We start from the raw sequence: 17348 nt of genomic DNA, 5'->3' as shown, positions 1-17348 counted from the left end.
CTGAGATACAGAAATACACCGGTAACTACACATGGCGCTACATTCGTTCCCAAAATAATCCGGCAGACGTCGTGTCCCGTGGCCAGCTACCGGAGTTATTGAGTCAAACTTGCCTTTGGTGGGACGGTCCAGGGTCCCTTCACAAACTACACTATGAAATTACAAACTTGCAGGATATACCGGATGATTTGCTTCCTGAAATGAAAGTAGTGGTTGCCATGCCAGTCGTGAGTATTCAGCCATTCCCATTTTTCTACAAGTTTAGCAGTTTTCGTAAAGTACAACGCATAATGGGATATGTGCTGCGGTTCATTGGCAACTGTCGAAAGAAAATAGCCGCTAAACGAAACCTGTCTCGACATTTGACTATTGAAGAGCTGCGTAAGTCTACAGAAACAATACTTCGTGTAATTCAACACGTTCATCTAGAGGACGAAATTCGTCGGGTTCTGTTGAACAAACCAAGTAAGACAATCGGTAATCTTCGACCAATTTACATAGACGGTTTACTTCGTGTCGGCGGAAGGCTTGATCGTTCTCAACTTTCTTTTGAAAATCGTCACCCAATTATCCTGCCAAACAAGGATCCTCTAGTGCGCAATCTAATACAGGAAATGCACGTCGACCTTCTCCATGTTGGGCAAACTGGATTATTGAACGCAATTCGTCAGCGGTACTGGCCGTTGAAGGCTCGTTCCACCATAAGACAAATAACTCGCAGATGTGTAAGATGCTTCCGTACAAACCCAACCAACATGACGCAGCTGATGGGAACACTACCAAAGGCAAGAGTTGTTCCTTCCCCACCCTTTGCCGTGACTGGTATAGATTACGCTGGTCCGTTCTTCATCAAACAAGGATTGCGTCGTCCTGCACTAATAAAGGCATACATCGCTGTGTACGTATGTATGGCAATGGCAGGCCGTTCATTTGGAAGCCGTTACGGACCTAAGTTCCGATGCATTTTTGGCATCCCTCCAACGTTTTGTCAGCCGTCGAGGACTACCACAACAGCTGCACTCCGACAATGCTACAAATTTCAAGGGCGCCAACCATGAGTTACATGAACTATTTCGACAGTTTCAGAACGAGCGGACTCTACAAGGAATACACGAGTTCTGCCATGTACGAGAAATAGAGTGGCACTTCATCCCACCAGAAGCACCTGAGTTTGGCGGATTGTGGGAAGCGGCTGTAAAGTCAACGAAAACGCATCTTAAACGCATCGTAGGAAATGTTCGACTGACTTACGAAGAATTAGCGACGGTGCTAGCTGAGATAGAAGCAGTTTTGAATTCGCGTCCTCTTTTTAGCATTTCGGATGATCCGTCAGATCCTCTAGTGATAACCCCAGCGCATTATTTGATAGGGCGTCCGCTCATTGCCTTACCGGAACCATCATTGGAGGACGTCAAAGAGAGTCGTCTAAAACGTTGGCAACACCTGCAGCTAATGCGCCAACACTTCTGGAGTGCTTGGAGCCGTGATTATTTAAATACCTTGCAGCCACGAAAAAAAAACCTACGGACGAAGCAAAACATTAAGGAAGGAATGATTGTTCTTCTCCACGACCGATCGCATCCTCCTCTGTATTGGAAATTGGGTCGTATTGTGGCGGTTTATCCCGGCGACGATAATTTGGTTAGAACTATCGACGTATTAATTGATGGATCTATATATCGACGTCCAATTACGAGGGTATCCGTTCTTCCTATAGAGGACAACTTCAAGGACTCTACGCAAGGCACACATTAGTCTGAATTATGTTGAAACGTTGTCTCAACCGGGGGGAGGATGTTCGGTTTAACACCCACAAACGCAATCAAAGCCCCGCCTCCAACAGTACGATTGCATTAGTAGTCGGTATAAAGGCAGTGCTAGATGAAGATAGCAGTGAGTTAATTTTCAAACGTGATGCAATTTACATCAGCAGCAGCAGCAGTAGAGAAGAAATCTCGGAAGAAATAAAATTAATCGTAGTAGTGAATACAGCGTAATTTTCCACAACTCATTCCCTGAGTTGGAGCATCGTTACAGCAAAAGGGTCATTTTCAGAACCAGATTTAATAAGAAACAGACGATTTGCTCCACTCACTGTGCCGTCAAGGAAGTTCCAGTATTCACGTTCGCTTTGCAGCGTGAACACCTATAAAACGCTGCCTCAAGCATTAACCCACCGGGCGCGCGATCATGAATTGGTCACGTCCGGAAGTCTACTCTCGGTCCTAGTAACCTAGCTTTATACTTTAAGTTGGGCCAATCAAAAAAATGACCGGTGACTCTAGTGATATGGGGTAACTCTATTCTAGTATCTGAACCGTACACTGAAAATTAAGCATCAGATTCACGGTTCGTGCGATCATTCAAGAACACACGCGAATATGCGAATGGCCACACGATTATAAAATAAAATTTATCCACGCGAAGTTACATACACGCTAGCAGATGTGACAAGGACGTTAGCATACAAACGGTTGAACTTCGTCCTCGGCACACTATGCCCGCGATCTCACAAACATGAAAACACCTCGGTGATTGAGTGAATGTTTTAGCACCAAAAAGCTTATAAACGTGGTCTCAAGCGCCCATATCCGCACGATAATGAATTGGTCACATCCGGAAATCTCTTACTTCGGTCTTAGCATCCTAGGTCCATGCGTTCAGTTGAACCAATAAAAAAATGACACTTATATTCACTAGACAACACGTTCCATGGCGACATGACCGGGAACTCTAGTGATATGGGGAAACTGACTATTTTCTAGCATCTGAGTTGCACATCGAAAATTAAGTATCAAATTCACGGAGGTTAATAGAAGTCTACTATCTTGCACTGGACAAAATCAGCCAAGAGGCCGTATGGAATCCGGCGGGTTGAAGTACACTCAAAATAATCCACACGTTAATGCTACGTGAAAACATATGTGGTTTTTCTCCATCGCGCTTTTCACGTAACACTTACATGGATCATTGGTAACACAGAATGAACTCATGAACACTCACCTGTGTTTCAGGTAATACTTACATGACTTTTCACGTGTTTTTTACAAGGTGTCTTAATAGAACCTATATGATACGTCGGTATTTTTTATGAAAAAAATCATTTGGATTCTCATTCCACCGGAATTTCACGTAATACTAACGTGACTTCTCTCGTATCTTTTATTAAGTATTTTAATAGTAGCTATGTGGTGTACTTGTAAAATTCATTAGACAACTTGTAAATAGCATGTGATCCGCCATTGAATTTTATCTTTTGTGTAACATGAAAGATTGTTGAATATTGTATTGAGCAGACCACATGCGAGGTAACACGACAGGACACATATTACATTGTGTCCTCAAATAATCACTATGAATTCTTGAACCAAGCTGATGGTGAATATTTAAGGACACGCGATGTGGCGTGTGTCCTGTCGCCTCGTATGTGGTCTGCTATAATATTATATTCAAATTAGTTTATTAAATGTAAAACATTGAAAAATAATAACACTTAGAAGCTTGAATTCCAACCATTTTTGGTTTGCTTTATTTAGTTTGGCTATAGACTAAACCGACCTTAGTTTAAAGTAAACTATTTTCGAATTAGTTTGCCAAGGACTACTTATTCTGAGGCGAACGAGGAATTGCTGGAAAATAAAATGATAGCAAGACAGGAAAAACATCAAAGAAAAAAATAACAAAATGAACTTTTTAGAATTATTTATTTGGCTTTTGTAATATTGGAACACTATAACATCGATTCCAGGGACTACTATGAGAGGCTGAGACTCGACTGGAACATTACATGAGTCAGAAAACCCGATTAGCGTGCATATTCTTTTTGAAGATGGACTTACTAGTCGTTGCTTCGGTTTGGCGCCGATTGCGATTTTGATGCCGCTTATTCGGCCACCTGCATTGCCTGTTACTGTTGAATTAACCGCGGCGGTGCTTTCAACAAATTCAAAAATAATCTGATTGGCACAAACTTGTTATTTGCTGCCTGCTCCTGAGAAAAGTAACTAATGGGGTCGTGAGTACTACTGAGCATGTCCAATGGCGGGTTACTTTATCAGTTCACCTGGACGAAAAGATGTACATAATTTAAACCATAACAGGACAAAAACAATATGTTCAATAATGAAAAAGATAATCAGTAAACAACAGGGCTATCTATGATGACTGTTCATCTCACCTGGATTGCCGGAGGATATTCCAAAGAAGCTTATGCCGTAGTGACTTCACCACCTTGACGTAATACATAGTGTTCATAAAGTGGAACTATCATTCAAAGTGTTAGCGACTGTTTTTAGTTTTATGAATTGAATCATAGACTTTCACCATTACTTTGTTGTCTTCTTTAAAACCGCTGACCTGAAATATTATGACATTGTTAAAAATTCAATATCGCTATGATTTCAAAAAAAACTTACTTTCTGAGGAGTATAATATTAAATTAAGCAATGCTTTTTGAAACAAACGCAGGATATGATGATGGAATCCTCCCTGCATTAAAAAGCATCCACACTGGTGATTTTGATATAACATGGAATATACATACATCATTTGCCGTAATTCCACTTTAAGTTGGAATGATTAATTGTTTCTGTCAACTGTCATCGGCGGTGTTACGTGGTGTACATACGAGAAACGGTCCGGCGTTCCGGTGCATCTACTGTTGCACAATCGTGGTTAATGTACGGGTTTTACCCGTTCCAGGCGGTCGTTCTATCGAGCATAGAGATCGTTACAATAGGAAAACTTGGAGCTTTCAAGTTCTTTGGCTAATTGTTGATGTATGTAACACCATCAGCGTCATCTTCACGATTGTGCCCAAACAGTCACGAGTAATTATAAGTAGAAACGCTATTATCACTGCAAACATTCCCAACACCATCTGAATACTATCGAAAGAAGCATCCTTCTAGATAAAATGGACCACATAATATGATGAGTTCTTGATCGGTTCCTAATGGTTATGTTACAATTCAACCGAAATCGATATACTTCAACACATCCGTGCTTAGGTGACGTCCGTATCCGTCGAATTGCAAATTAGAATTGTAGTGTTAGGCCCAATTTGAAAAGTTACAAAAATGTCAAGACAACATTGCCTCGTTTGGTACAGAAAGCAATCTATAGTTAGGCAGATTTCTCAAATTTGATTATGATGTTCCGTCAGGCATGGATCATTTTGTTTCATTTGGAAATTTTGACGCCGGATATTATAATCCATGCCTTGCAGATGATAGTCTATATTATGACGCACATGGGGTGCGTCATACAATCCAAAACAGACTGTGCGTCATAATATACGAAATCGCCATAATGTTTCGGGCGTTATGACACGCATCGATATCGCGATGGACATGCCGGACACTGAATGTGACGTACTTATAGTTTCTTTAATATTAATAATATCAGTGTGCGTCATATTAAACTGCCGGATATTATGATGCAGTTCCCAAAACCAAAACTTTATGTATCTGATCGGGTTGTGAGAACGTGTGAACATGTCCAATGGCAGGATTCTTAGTCCTTTACCATGCTACCGATTGCGATCAGCAAAGGGAGGAAAAAATTAGAAACAATTATTAGATCGTAGTAAAAGAGTTGCTATTCAATAATCAAATAGAAAGTAGCAGACGTAACATCCATTAAACTCACTTGAATTTCCAAACGAACATCCGGAGAAGTCTGCGCAATTGTGATTTATTTATGAGTTCTCATTATGCGATCTAGAATTCATGCGTTGACAATCAAATTCATGAATTATTTCAGCAGTATCAGCAAATGATTCCACAGGTGCTGCTTGGGATGCATATTTGAATTAGCAGCTATGATGATGACTTATTTGGCTCGACCAGGTATGCCGGAGAATGACGTACAATGAAAGCAAAGCGTTCCTTGATATTGCACAAAATAAGCATGCTAACTTTCATAGAGTGTGAAGATACCGATCTGTTATGGCTAAACCCGGCCAGCCTCCAGAAAATATCCTACACTTTTTCCACAATCAACGGTTTTGGTAAAAAAAAAGCATTTTCTTGATTCAGCGGTTTTCCTAACCCTCAGCAGATTTGTACAAACCACGATGCATACCTTTCAATGCTTGGAATAAAGCGAGATTGGTAATACAGATCCCTCGAACGTTATAACCAATGAATTCCTTTCTTTTCGTTTCGACTTCGTCATTAGTGCGTCCTCGAACACCTGTTTGAGTATATTCAAGCTCAGTTTAACATCCATAGCCGACAAAGTATCGTACAGAATAATATGAATCAAAGCAGCCCGGTTCCGCTTTCCTTTTCGTACTAGTCTTGCTTGGTTAGTACCGAACCAGTGCGTATCTTTCCTCAGATGAGTTTGTCCATATGGGACCTTTCGGATTCTCTAATGGCGTTTTCGTTTTTTCTTGGTGCTACACCGGTGTAGTGCAAAGAAAGAGATAGACTGATTACACCCAAGTTTGAATGAGTGTAGCACCGACTACACCGGTGTAGTGCACTGTCAAAAACGAATATGCCATAAGAAATTTTCCCGACCAGACAGTGTAGAGCAGAAGAATTGTGCTAGTTTGAAATACTTTGCAGATTACACAGATGAATCTCATATATCGATACTCTCTCTCTTATTCATCAAAATTGCTGATAAAGTAAACAAAAAGGTTATTTTCAAAAACTCCTCAGCTCGAACACGAACCTGAAAAAAACATACATTTGACTTCGGTATTCGACTCGTTCGATCTTTTGGGACCGTGTTCCTACCGAGAGTGATCGGTTCCCAGCGACCAGTCCGTGATGAGCATTTCTGATCGCCTGCACATACTGGATTGCTGGCAATCACAAAGTCCAAATGTTGGAATCCAAATGGACAGACCGCACCTCGCACTCGTTGGTATAATCGTTCGGGTAGGTAGGTGTCGATCCGTTTATCTGGGGGTTGGAGGAAACAAAACATGTTGATGAGATTGAACTAAAAAACTAAATTAACCAACCGAGTTGAATATTTTTCAGTGGGATTTTTTCAGCTACTGTGAGTGTGAGTGCTCGCGCCTGTTTATAGCATGTCCGACTTCATTCATACGAGTAACACTGTCGTCATTGAGAACATTAATTTGTTTCTTGAAAAGCAAGGGATAAAATGCCACGCGCTGCTAATACATCTCCGGCCAACCATTTCGATTTTGCACCCATTAACCAAAGAACTTCTGAGTTTGGACAGTGGGTAACTGCTTATTGTAGTGTGGCTTCTAAACATTCACGAGTTCCGTGATTATTTTCGAAGTAGGCTTCCCGTAACCAATTGCTTTTTTAGGAAGAAAACTCAGAAAGAGCATAGTTGTAGTCGGCACGGGTACATTCGAAGGCCCCTTCTTTAGCGCAGTGATCTGCATCATCAATCCAAGTTTGTTTTCGATCTTCCTCGTCAATTCCAGCTAATGATAACCTGACAACATTTGATGACACCGTCCTTTTCTCCTTCCATTGCTTCTTGAAGCCACTGATCTCGGGTGATCTCTACACCGTTAGCGCTAAGCGAAGTCATTGCTCGATCGATGATATTTTCCACCATATGAATGTTTCCATTGGCTTCCTCCAACTTAAGCGGTTGTCCAAATCTGTCGATCCGTCAGAATATTTTCTTTATTTGACATTTTCGAAGTTTTGGTTTTAATGTTATTTAAAAACCATACCAGCCAAAATGCTCACCAAAGGTGATTTTTTATTGAACGGAACGAACATTTGCGATCAAGATATTCAAAAGAGTGCTATAAAGAAAAATTAAAGTTACGATGTTATTAGTAGTTTTGGTATGTTATTTCCACTTACGTTATTTTAGTTCCGCCGATTTTGGTGGCTAATCTTATCATTTGTAAATCAATACTATGACTGAACTAGGCCTTATTTTGATGAGAAAAGGTTTGTCAATTTTGAGCAGTGTATTAAAGACAGATACAAGTTACGTTATGCTAAGCACCTTTCTCACACTTTCGACATTCCTCAATTAGTCGGTTTTAGTATATTTTTTGCGCTAGCATTTGCACAAGTAGTCAGCTATGATCTACGGTAGGATAGATTTAAATAATTGAAAATAAAATAAGTTGAAAGTCGTGCTTAGACTAACATGATTTGTACTCTTTTTCTCTACTATAATATTATTGTTCAGAATTAGGTAGCTGCGCATCGAGTACATTCTTGTTCTCCTTATCGAAACATACCGATATTGAGCATTTTAGTAGAAGGGTTGTCGTTCAATTCAATAATTCAAGCGTAATTTTTGAATACAGTGAAACTCGCATTTGACTCAAACATAGAAAAAGCCTGTTGAGCAGTTAGTACCCTTAGGGTGCTTACAGAGTGGTGGCGAGAAGCTGAGCTGGGGCTGAAACTGACATTAAGATGCGAGAAACTTACTTGCTGCAAACCAAAGGGATGATGTCAGAGTGAAAGCTGAGCGGATCGGCGCCGACTGCCACTCTCTAAGGGCCCAGAATCGGCTTCACTATCTGAGCTAGTTTCATCATTATTAATAACCGATGTGGGTATGACATGTTTTAGACCTAGAAGCAGTGTTGGAACTATTAGCTTCCTCGCCGTTATTGACTCCTTTGTTTTCAATTGCTGTAAATATCTTTCCAACTTGTTGCGATTAATCAGGTGCAAATAACCGGATACGAGTTTCCCCGTTTTCGAAACGGAACCTAGCAAGGGGGACGTTTCACTGACATACATTATCGTTCCAATGTCACTAAGATTACGACCGGTTATGCGGAAGGTAAGTGGGCAAAAACTTTTAGGCGATACAATTCTCGCATCGTCCTTAAGATCAGTGGTGCGTTCTTTCAACAGATGATCGACACTCGGCAAAATTGTTCACAAAAATGATCGTAGTAGAAGTTATGTTTCCCGGTGTTCATCTGCCAGATGATTCCTTTAATCAGTTCATAATCACCATAATTCTTTCCAAATCATCGCATTCACATTTTGAAGTTGGCAGTCTTTCCTTACCCGTATCGTGAGGGAACATCAGGTTTCTCTATTTCGTAGATCTTCAAAAAAAATAAGATCGAATGAAATTTCACCATAAACCTCCGGCGAAAACGGTTCTGGTTCAACTTTTCCGGTTCGATAACGGCTTCATTATATACTTGCTGTATTATGTGTCACAAAAGATCGCGAGAAGGGCAATATATAAAAAAAACATATTTATTAATATAAAACAAGAGGTAATCTTAAATCGTTTTTACCCAAATCTAAAAGCAGCTCTTACAAATTGTTTTCAGCAGACGCCATCTTGCCTTGGATACATCACAGAATGAACACAAAATTTGGCTGTCATAATGAATTGAAACGAGTACGTGATTTTCACGTAAGAGAGATAGGACAATTGCAATGATAGTAACATGCGTTTCATTTCATATTTATTCATAGTCCGATGATTGTTATCTTTGTCAGGTAAACTGAGGTGAAGAAGCATTTTTTGGAACTTATGTGGCGTTTCACGTAATATTAACGTATGGATTATTTTGAGTGTATCCCCGCCAAGAATTGATTCACTGAGTTTCTGCACTGAAAAAAAGGAATCCTTAAGTTGAGGAGTTTTTCCGCGCCGAGGACTGTTTGGCTGGTAGGATAAAAATATGGCAGTCGCGTACGGAGTGTCGTGGGGCTTACACTTGCTGTGTTAAGCGAATCTCTGACACAGAGGACTTTTGTTTCTTCGCCAATCGTGGGATTCAAATGATGGCATGTCTTTAACATCCATTTGTTCGCTATAGGGGATTATAAGCCAACGTGTTTGGTATCTTCTAGTTGCTTTTCCATAAGTGCGGATGATGAAATATGTAGTGATGTGATCGAGTATGATTAGAGTACCACAAATTAATCTTCAGCATAAAGGTACAGCAACTATAAATCTATTCCTGCTTTGGCTCAAGAGCCGTATTTTCCTGACGGAAACTTCTTTTTGGAAAGCTACTTAACCCCGTCTTCGTAGCTTTCAACAAAAATGACATGACAAAAAAATTCTTTGTGCATGTAAACTTGTGAATAGTGCTATTGACGTGTCTTATATCCTATCTCACAACGCGCAATATTTGAGCTGTCACAGTCCATATGAGTGTTGATAACATAAATATGAGATACGTTTATTGTTCGGCATAGTTGCCGCATTATGAATAATCATGAATCAATAATGAATAGATTTAAAAGGGGTTGTATCCAGCGCCACGAAATTTCAAAATCAGTTACCTATTTCTGCTTGCATTTACCGAAACCGACATTCAGATTCAACGCCTCCCTCATTCATTCACTTTCCAACTGACTGAAATTTCATGCAGAATCGAATGCTTGAGTGCAGAGGAAATATAAATTCATTCACCAACAAAAGCATTCATTTGTTATTATGTCGACAGTTTGAAGTCAGAAGTTAGCATCTTCTACATTTTCGAGCATAAGTGAACTGCGTAATCTATATTTGGTGCACTTTTGATCAATAATCCTTCTCAGAGCTAGCATAGAAATAAAATTCACTTTGCTTCTGAAACCGAACATGTCCGTACCTGATATCGCTGCGTTGGGAGAACGAATGACGATGGAAACGAACTAAAAATTTCATTCATCGCTGCGGGCATGAATTGAATTTTGTTTTCTTTCAAGTTCATGCAGCGATGTCAGTTTTTTCAAGCTCTGGGTGTGAATACTAGCAGTTGCGAGAAGCGCGCTTCTAATCCCTTAAAATGAGTAAAAGTTTTGATAAAATCTAATAAAAAAGCATAATTGTAGAGGTGCTCTCTATGTGCTTCAGCTCATTGTATAGAGCCTTCGAGTCCCAATCATATCGAGTGCAATCAAGATTGGAGAAATGTCACCCTTCGGTTGCGCTGAAGGATGATCTGTTAAAAGATCTTCACGCGTGTCTCTTTTAAATCCTTCCTAACTCTAATCCCCCGATTTTTGCGTTGGTTTGGCTTAACGTATAGTATTGTTTGGTTCTCTCTCGATAACGAACAAAGTTGTACCTAGCTGAAACAGAATTTGGAGGAGATAAGTGGGTGGCCAGGAGACTTCAGTTTTATTGTTGAACCACATAGCCTTCACCAGAATAAGATATTCCTGAACTCGGGCTTTTATATCTGCAATAAGCACACCACCACCCGATGTCTTAATACTGTTGAGGGCGTTGCGGTCATAGCGGAACACATCAAATACTGAACCAAACACATGCCGAGACAGAGTATCCCACGAACGGTATCGGAACGGCTGGCAGTCGCCGGCTCGACTGTGGCGGACGATTTGAGGTATCCCATATCAGCTGCTACCCAAAGAAACACACTGGTAACTAATAATTTTATCAATAAATATACTTATGCCAAACGACCATTATGCCAAATTAGTGTTTTCCTGGACATAAAAACAATTATACCAAAAGCTGAGCGTCAGCAACTACTCTGAAGATACAAATAATCATGCCAAATGTCCGTTATACTAAAAGTCGTTATGCCAAATGTCCCAGACCCAAAGTCGCAACAGCTTAAAGCAATATCTGATGTTGCTGAAAATGCAAATGCAACAGTTTTCAGAGCGACCAACACCTTTCGAACTACCAATGGTTTTGCCCGTTCGTGAAAATGACTGTGTTTCGAATGATCGTGTCCTGTACATAACCTCCTATATTTTCAGATCTAACGGCACATCAACTAATTTCAACCTGACACCCGATACTCGTATCTAATTTCGGTTTACTCTATTACAGGGTACCCTTAAGGAACTCCGTATCAAGGTGTTCAACTATCCCAGTCGTAAGCCGAGTATGCTAGTGATCATCGATCGTCCGTCTGATAGTGTGAAATCGACGGAAATGCTCGCGCAGGAAATGCTCGGTCGTATTGTTTACGTTAGTTGGCCCCATCTGACCGAAGCGAAAGTGGTCAAGGTAGTCGATGCGGCGATGATCTACGAAAAGGATCACGAGCCGCGACAAAATAATCCTACGTTTTTCGATGCCTGTCGGAAAGCTATAATTGAACAGTAAGTTGGTAGAGTTGGGACGTCCATATTTGTTCTTATTTGTATATCTGTTGTCACATTTCAGCAATATAAACCGTTTGGCTATCGACGTGGGTAAAGTTGAACAGTTGGTTGCCGTACGGACATGTGTTGGTAGTGAATACGTACTTCGAGATGATCGATATGTACTGAATAAGCTGTGGAATGTTGGGGAAACTATGTACCCTGTACAGACCGTTGTAAAAGACCTGCGAGAAGTACTTAAAACTATGAAACCGTACCAAGAAATCAATGAAATGTTTCCAGAGAACTGTTTGGTGTTTCTTCGGGCGACCGACTGGTACGGTAGTTTGGGACACGTGCTGGACGTGACTGCTGGCCACAAACGAATAAAATCACGGTTTGAAATACACGTTGAACCGAACCTAGATAAGGTTGTGGAAATCAATGAGCAGGCTAAAAGTCACTACCTCGGCATCCAGGATGCTGCTTCGGTGATTGGGATTTCACCCAATCTGTTATGTAGATTGTCCTCTACAATATTGATTGTTACGGGCGGTCGCAGGTCAGTCAACGTGGACGAACGTGGTAAAATGAACATTGGGCTTCAGATAAGAATGGTAACACAAAACGAAGAAACGGTCGGGTACACGAAAAAGGTCGACAGAATGTGGATGTTTTCCGAGAAAGCTATTAGGCTAATTGCTGAGTACTACGAAAAAGTTCCGCATCTTTTCAGACGGCTGGAACAGTACGGCAAATGTGATAACCTGTTTGAAGACGAGATGCTTGGTGAAAATAATGAGGACGGAATCACATTGAAGGAGCTTGTTGCATGGATTAAAAGCCAAGATCACACAAAGGCGGAAAGACGACCTTGCGGCACTAAAATTCTAGAACCTACTGCTATCGAAGAGTTAGTCAAGATTATAAATGAATCCCGCAATAAAACTCCGCTTTTGCAGACTATGTTTGTTCATGCAAAAAATCTTTACAAACCGGGGATGAAGCAATCCAAAAGTATCGATCATCATGCAAACTTCGAATTATTAGATCGTGTCATCATCGCACGTGAAACCGAAGTTGTGCCGTTAGGTTATCGCGGAACGATAGTTGGAATTCATTTTGCGAAAGATCCAAACCCGGTACGGCAAGAAAGCGTTACCAAAGAAGATAAGTACTTTGACATTCTTTTTGACAAAGAATTTCCCAATGGTGTACAGATATTCGGTCTTGAAGAGACGAACAATCGTGTAGTTCGAGTAGCTGAAGGTGCTGTCTTAAATATTACTTTCGGTAGGGCAGAAGTAGAATATAGACAAGTGGATCCATCGCAACCAATTATCCTACCGGCGGAGGAATTTTTACCGAACGGGAAACCTATGGTTAAAGTTCAACAAAAACTAGAAGCTGTGAGAAAAGTTCCTTCAAAACCACCACCGACGGCAGAGTCGATCAAGAAAAGACTCAACGAAAGAATCGAAAAGAAAAATCCAACAAAAGCGTTTGTTATGGCAAATCGAAAGCCGCTGGAAGAACAAGAAACCAACTCACAACAGAGTGCGTGTGATTTCGAGCATCTATGGAATAAATTACGAGAATCCGCCCAAGTGTCGTCCACGTTAAAAGACCGAGATATAAAGAGCTTTGTTGGTAATAGTACAGTATTACATCAGCAACAACCCCAGCAACAGCAAATACCGCTCAATGTGGTACCGCCAGTAGTGCAACACGTAAACAGCGATAGCTCAACTGTGAAAACGGCAGCAGACCCGACGAATATGTTGAAAATGATACTCAAAATAAGTAATGAACATGAGACTGATGAGAAGAAGATAACTGTATTGAAGCCTGTCAGCAGCGTTAATGATTTAAATAGCCCATCAAAAGCGGTAAGTATTACAGTAATTTACATAGAAATTCAATATGAGTCGATGGGAGTATTGTACCTAAAATCAAGTTTGTGAAACTCGGTGAAGAATTTTCTGAGAAATCATAGTGACATTAATTTTAACTGTTAACTTCTCTCCATTTGCACCCATTTAAAAGCGTTGCATCTTCTCGGTAGCATGGTGGTACCAGTTTAAATGGGAACTTACATTGTTACCGCGCTCTTCACTCTGTAACTCCGGACCCGAACAACGATAAAATGGGCCATATTCTCACAGTCATGTCACTTAGTGGCTAGAAGGAAATTTTCTAGTCACTAGGTGACGTGACTGTGAGAATAGGGCCCAATAATCTATGAGACCATCATACTGTTCGTTTGATACCTATGGCATTTTCGTTTGTGACAGTGTCAGTGCATCGGCGCAGTCGGTGTTAAACTCATTCAAACATCGGTTGAATTAGTCTATCGCTTTCATTGCACTACACCGATATAGCATTAGCTAAAAACGAAAATGCTGTAAGTTCGAGTAAATCGGCTCAGCCCTATCTGAGCCAATTTTATGAGGGTAATTGACACAAATATTTTTCGATCTTTATGAACTCAGATTGTATAGGCTCTCTTTATATGAGAAAGTCAAAATCTTTTTCATGTCACGTTAGAGGTTTTTACATTTAGACGAACCAGCACTTACTGCAGCACTTTTCAAGCACTGTTTCTAGTCCTGACTCATCATCGTTATCGTGGGCGAGCTTCCGAATCACAACCTAGTATTTGAGACTACCATGTTTATCAATCTTTGGCCGCCAGTCTGCAGTATCTTCGCACACTCACGGCACTCGTATCTTCCTCGATTGCACACCAGTGTTGTCATAATCATAATCAAAAAATTAAAAATCAAAGATCACCGTCGAAAAAAATCATCGAAGATAATCGTTTTCATTATTACCACCTAACATTACAAACCTTATAACTTGATATACAGAGTGTGATGTTGATCTAGTATTCTCGTTTTCAATTTTATGTGCCCTCTGTCACCCATTACTGTTAACGCAACGGTAACCAAAATAAAATCATCACGTGATTGCTACACATTTGAGTAGAAGAAATTTTATTAAAGAATCGTGAACAATATTTCTCAGCGTTGGATGATCTGTCTCTGGCTAAACGCTCTCATCATATTTTGTAGGCTAAATTTGTAGAACACACAGCTAATGGCATTTTCGTTTTTGACAATGCACTACACTGGTGTAGTCGGTGTTACACTCACTCAAACTCCCTAACAGCAGAGAAACCGTGTGAAGTTTCCGGGTTTCTAGTGTTTTGGCGGCTTCGGTGATCACGATGTAAGCCCTATTGGGCTGTTGGTCAACTAAAATCCTAACACTCAAACATGTTTAATTTGTACTATAACGTTAAATTAATATTTTGGTTCGCTGCATACGAGAACATTTTCCTCATAAACAAATGTGTTGGGCCCTAATTAACTTCCCGCATCTTCCGTTATATTCAGCTCTAGTTGTTCGATCGCAGCTACTGCAAAATGGCAGACGAAACTAATATAGCAGTTTATGCGCATAATAAAATAATCAATATCACACATCATTGATAATTGGTGAGATTGATTTTCTCTTTAGATGATTTTATGAGTACGTGTGAAAGAAAAACTTACCACGATGATGAGATCGAAGAAGGCGTAACGGATTTCATATTTTCATTGTATTGCTAAACTCATCCGTGATTTTGCTGATAATAAATATCGAGTAAGAGAATCAGTAGTAATTTTTTGCGTTACCGATTTTTGATTTTTTGATAATTTACCAACACTGTTGCACACATTATAATATAATATAATATAATATAATATAATATAATATAATATAATATAATATAATATAATATAATATAATATAATATAATATAATATAATATAATATAATATAATATAATATAATATAATATAATATAATATAATATAATATAATATAATATAATATAATATAATATAATATAATATAATATTATAGTTTTGCTCATCGCTACATTTTGTATCCCCAGCATACAACTTCTTCCGCGCCTCCTCAACCGAACATTCCTATGCCAAAGAATCTGCCCAAACCGCCATCATCATGGAGATCACCGGAGAAAACATCCTGCACTGTCCAAAGTGTGACGGAAAAGCAGCATGTCAATAGCACAAATGCAGCTACTCTATCTTATACCGATACTACCAGAATCCAACAGAAGACGCAACAACCAACTCGGCCTTCCCAGCCGCAACTTCATCAGCAGTCATACTCGCAGTTTAACCAGTATACCAACCTGAATATGATGTACCCACCGGTACCGCTGCAGGGGATCGCTCCACAGTACCAACCAATGCCCCGATACCAGCATGGTCCATTAATTGCGATGCATCCTGTGATGCACCAACAGCAACCACCACTACATCACCAGCAACAAGCTTACCGAGGACAACAGTACAACCAACGGCAGCATGGACCAAATGGACCGCAGAATCTAAGTTTCAATCGAAACACACCGGCAGGGACTGGGGCGTTCGTTCCTCTGCAGGCCATGCGAAATGCTAAGAATCGAAACAACAACTACTCTGGAAACAGTTCGATTCAGAATAAAACAGTAATCAACCAGCGCCAGCAATCGTCAGGGCCAATAACTGCCTTTGCTCAACAAAACGCCGAACTGCGGCAGTTCGTCGAGCAGCAGCAAGAAGAGGCGAAGCAAGGATTTGCGTCATTCCTTTCAGCAATTCAAAAAGTATCTGAATCTACGAACGTCGATGATGCAAAGACTAGCAAGTCCGAAGTGAAAACTAACGAACATATTCAAAACGTGAGTAGTATCATATAGCTGTCCACAATCTGATCTGTGGTGATAATCAGCATAGCCGTTTAGGGCTTTTGTGAGAAAAAATCTAATAATTTTCTCTATCAGCAGATTAAACCAGATGCACAACCGCCGAAGATCCGACAGATGCGTATTGCAGCCAAATTCTCGCAGGCAGAGTAGTAGAAGTTTGCCGTTGAGTGATATTTCAGAGATTTTTTTTCGTTCGCGTTGACCTAAGGTGACATTCACTTTTGGCACGGGTTTTAACATCTATGAAGTACGTAACGTTTCTCGGAAGTTAGGTAGGCTTTCAAAGAACAAATTTGAATATATGCACCCTAAATCATCCGGGGTGCGTGCTTGGCTCTCCTCGATTGTTTCTCTTAAGTGATCTTCGAAAATCCCACTTGTTGAAACATGCTCATCATACAAATAGCCATATGGATTTCTCTACATGAAGTACAATGTGTACAACGTGTGGCTAGTTAAATCTCAGTTAAAAGTTGCATAAAATATTTTTTTTCGCTTTTATTTTTTTTACATTTTCACTATAACGCTCCACTAGAATAATTAAGGGTGAACAGAGAAAAGTGAGTCTAGTTATGTACGCTATGCAA

At 40.1% G+C, this 17348-nt stretch overlaps 1 protein-coding gene across 2 annotated transcripts in view; it reads left to right on the top strand.

The window, feature by feature from the left end:
- Positions 1 to 17100, top strand: part of LOC131684209 (5'-3' exoribonuclease 1) — a 33760-nt gene extending 16660 nt beyond the window's left edge. Inside the window, exons 6-9 of one of the 2 annotated variants that reach the window (XM_058966888.1) lie at positions 11740 to 12014; positions 12079 to 13885; positions 15940 to 16734; positions 16840 to 17100. In XM_058966888.1, the coding sequence (XP_058822871.1) occupies positions 11740 to 12014; positions 12079 to 13885; positions 15940 to 16734; positions 16840 to 16911 (2949 nt within the window). In that variant the 3' untranslated portion in view covers positions 16912 to 17100. Of the gene's footprint in view, positions 1 to 11739; positions 12015 to 12078; positions 13886 to 15939; positions 16735 to 16836 lie in introns of both variants that reach the window. The other variant, XM_058966887.1, reaches the window with a different exon arrangement.
- The last annotated feature ends 248 nt before the right edge of the window (positions 17101 to 17348 follow it).

This window comes from Topomyia yanbarensis, chromosome 2 (assembly GCF_030247195.1).
Source record: "Topomyia yanbarensis strain Yona2022 chromosome 2, ASM3024719v1, whole genome shotgun sequence".
NCBI lineage: Eukaryota > Metazoa > Arthropoda > Insecta > Diptera > Culicidae > Topomyia > Topomyia yanbarensis.
Note: the sequence above shows the minus strand (reverse complement) of the source record. Positions and strands in the feature narration are given on the sequence as shown.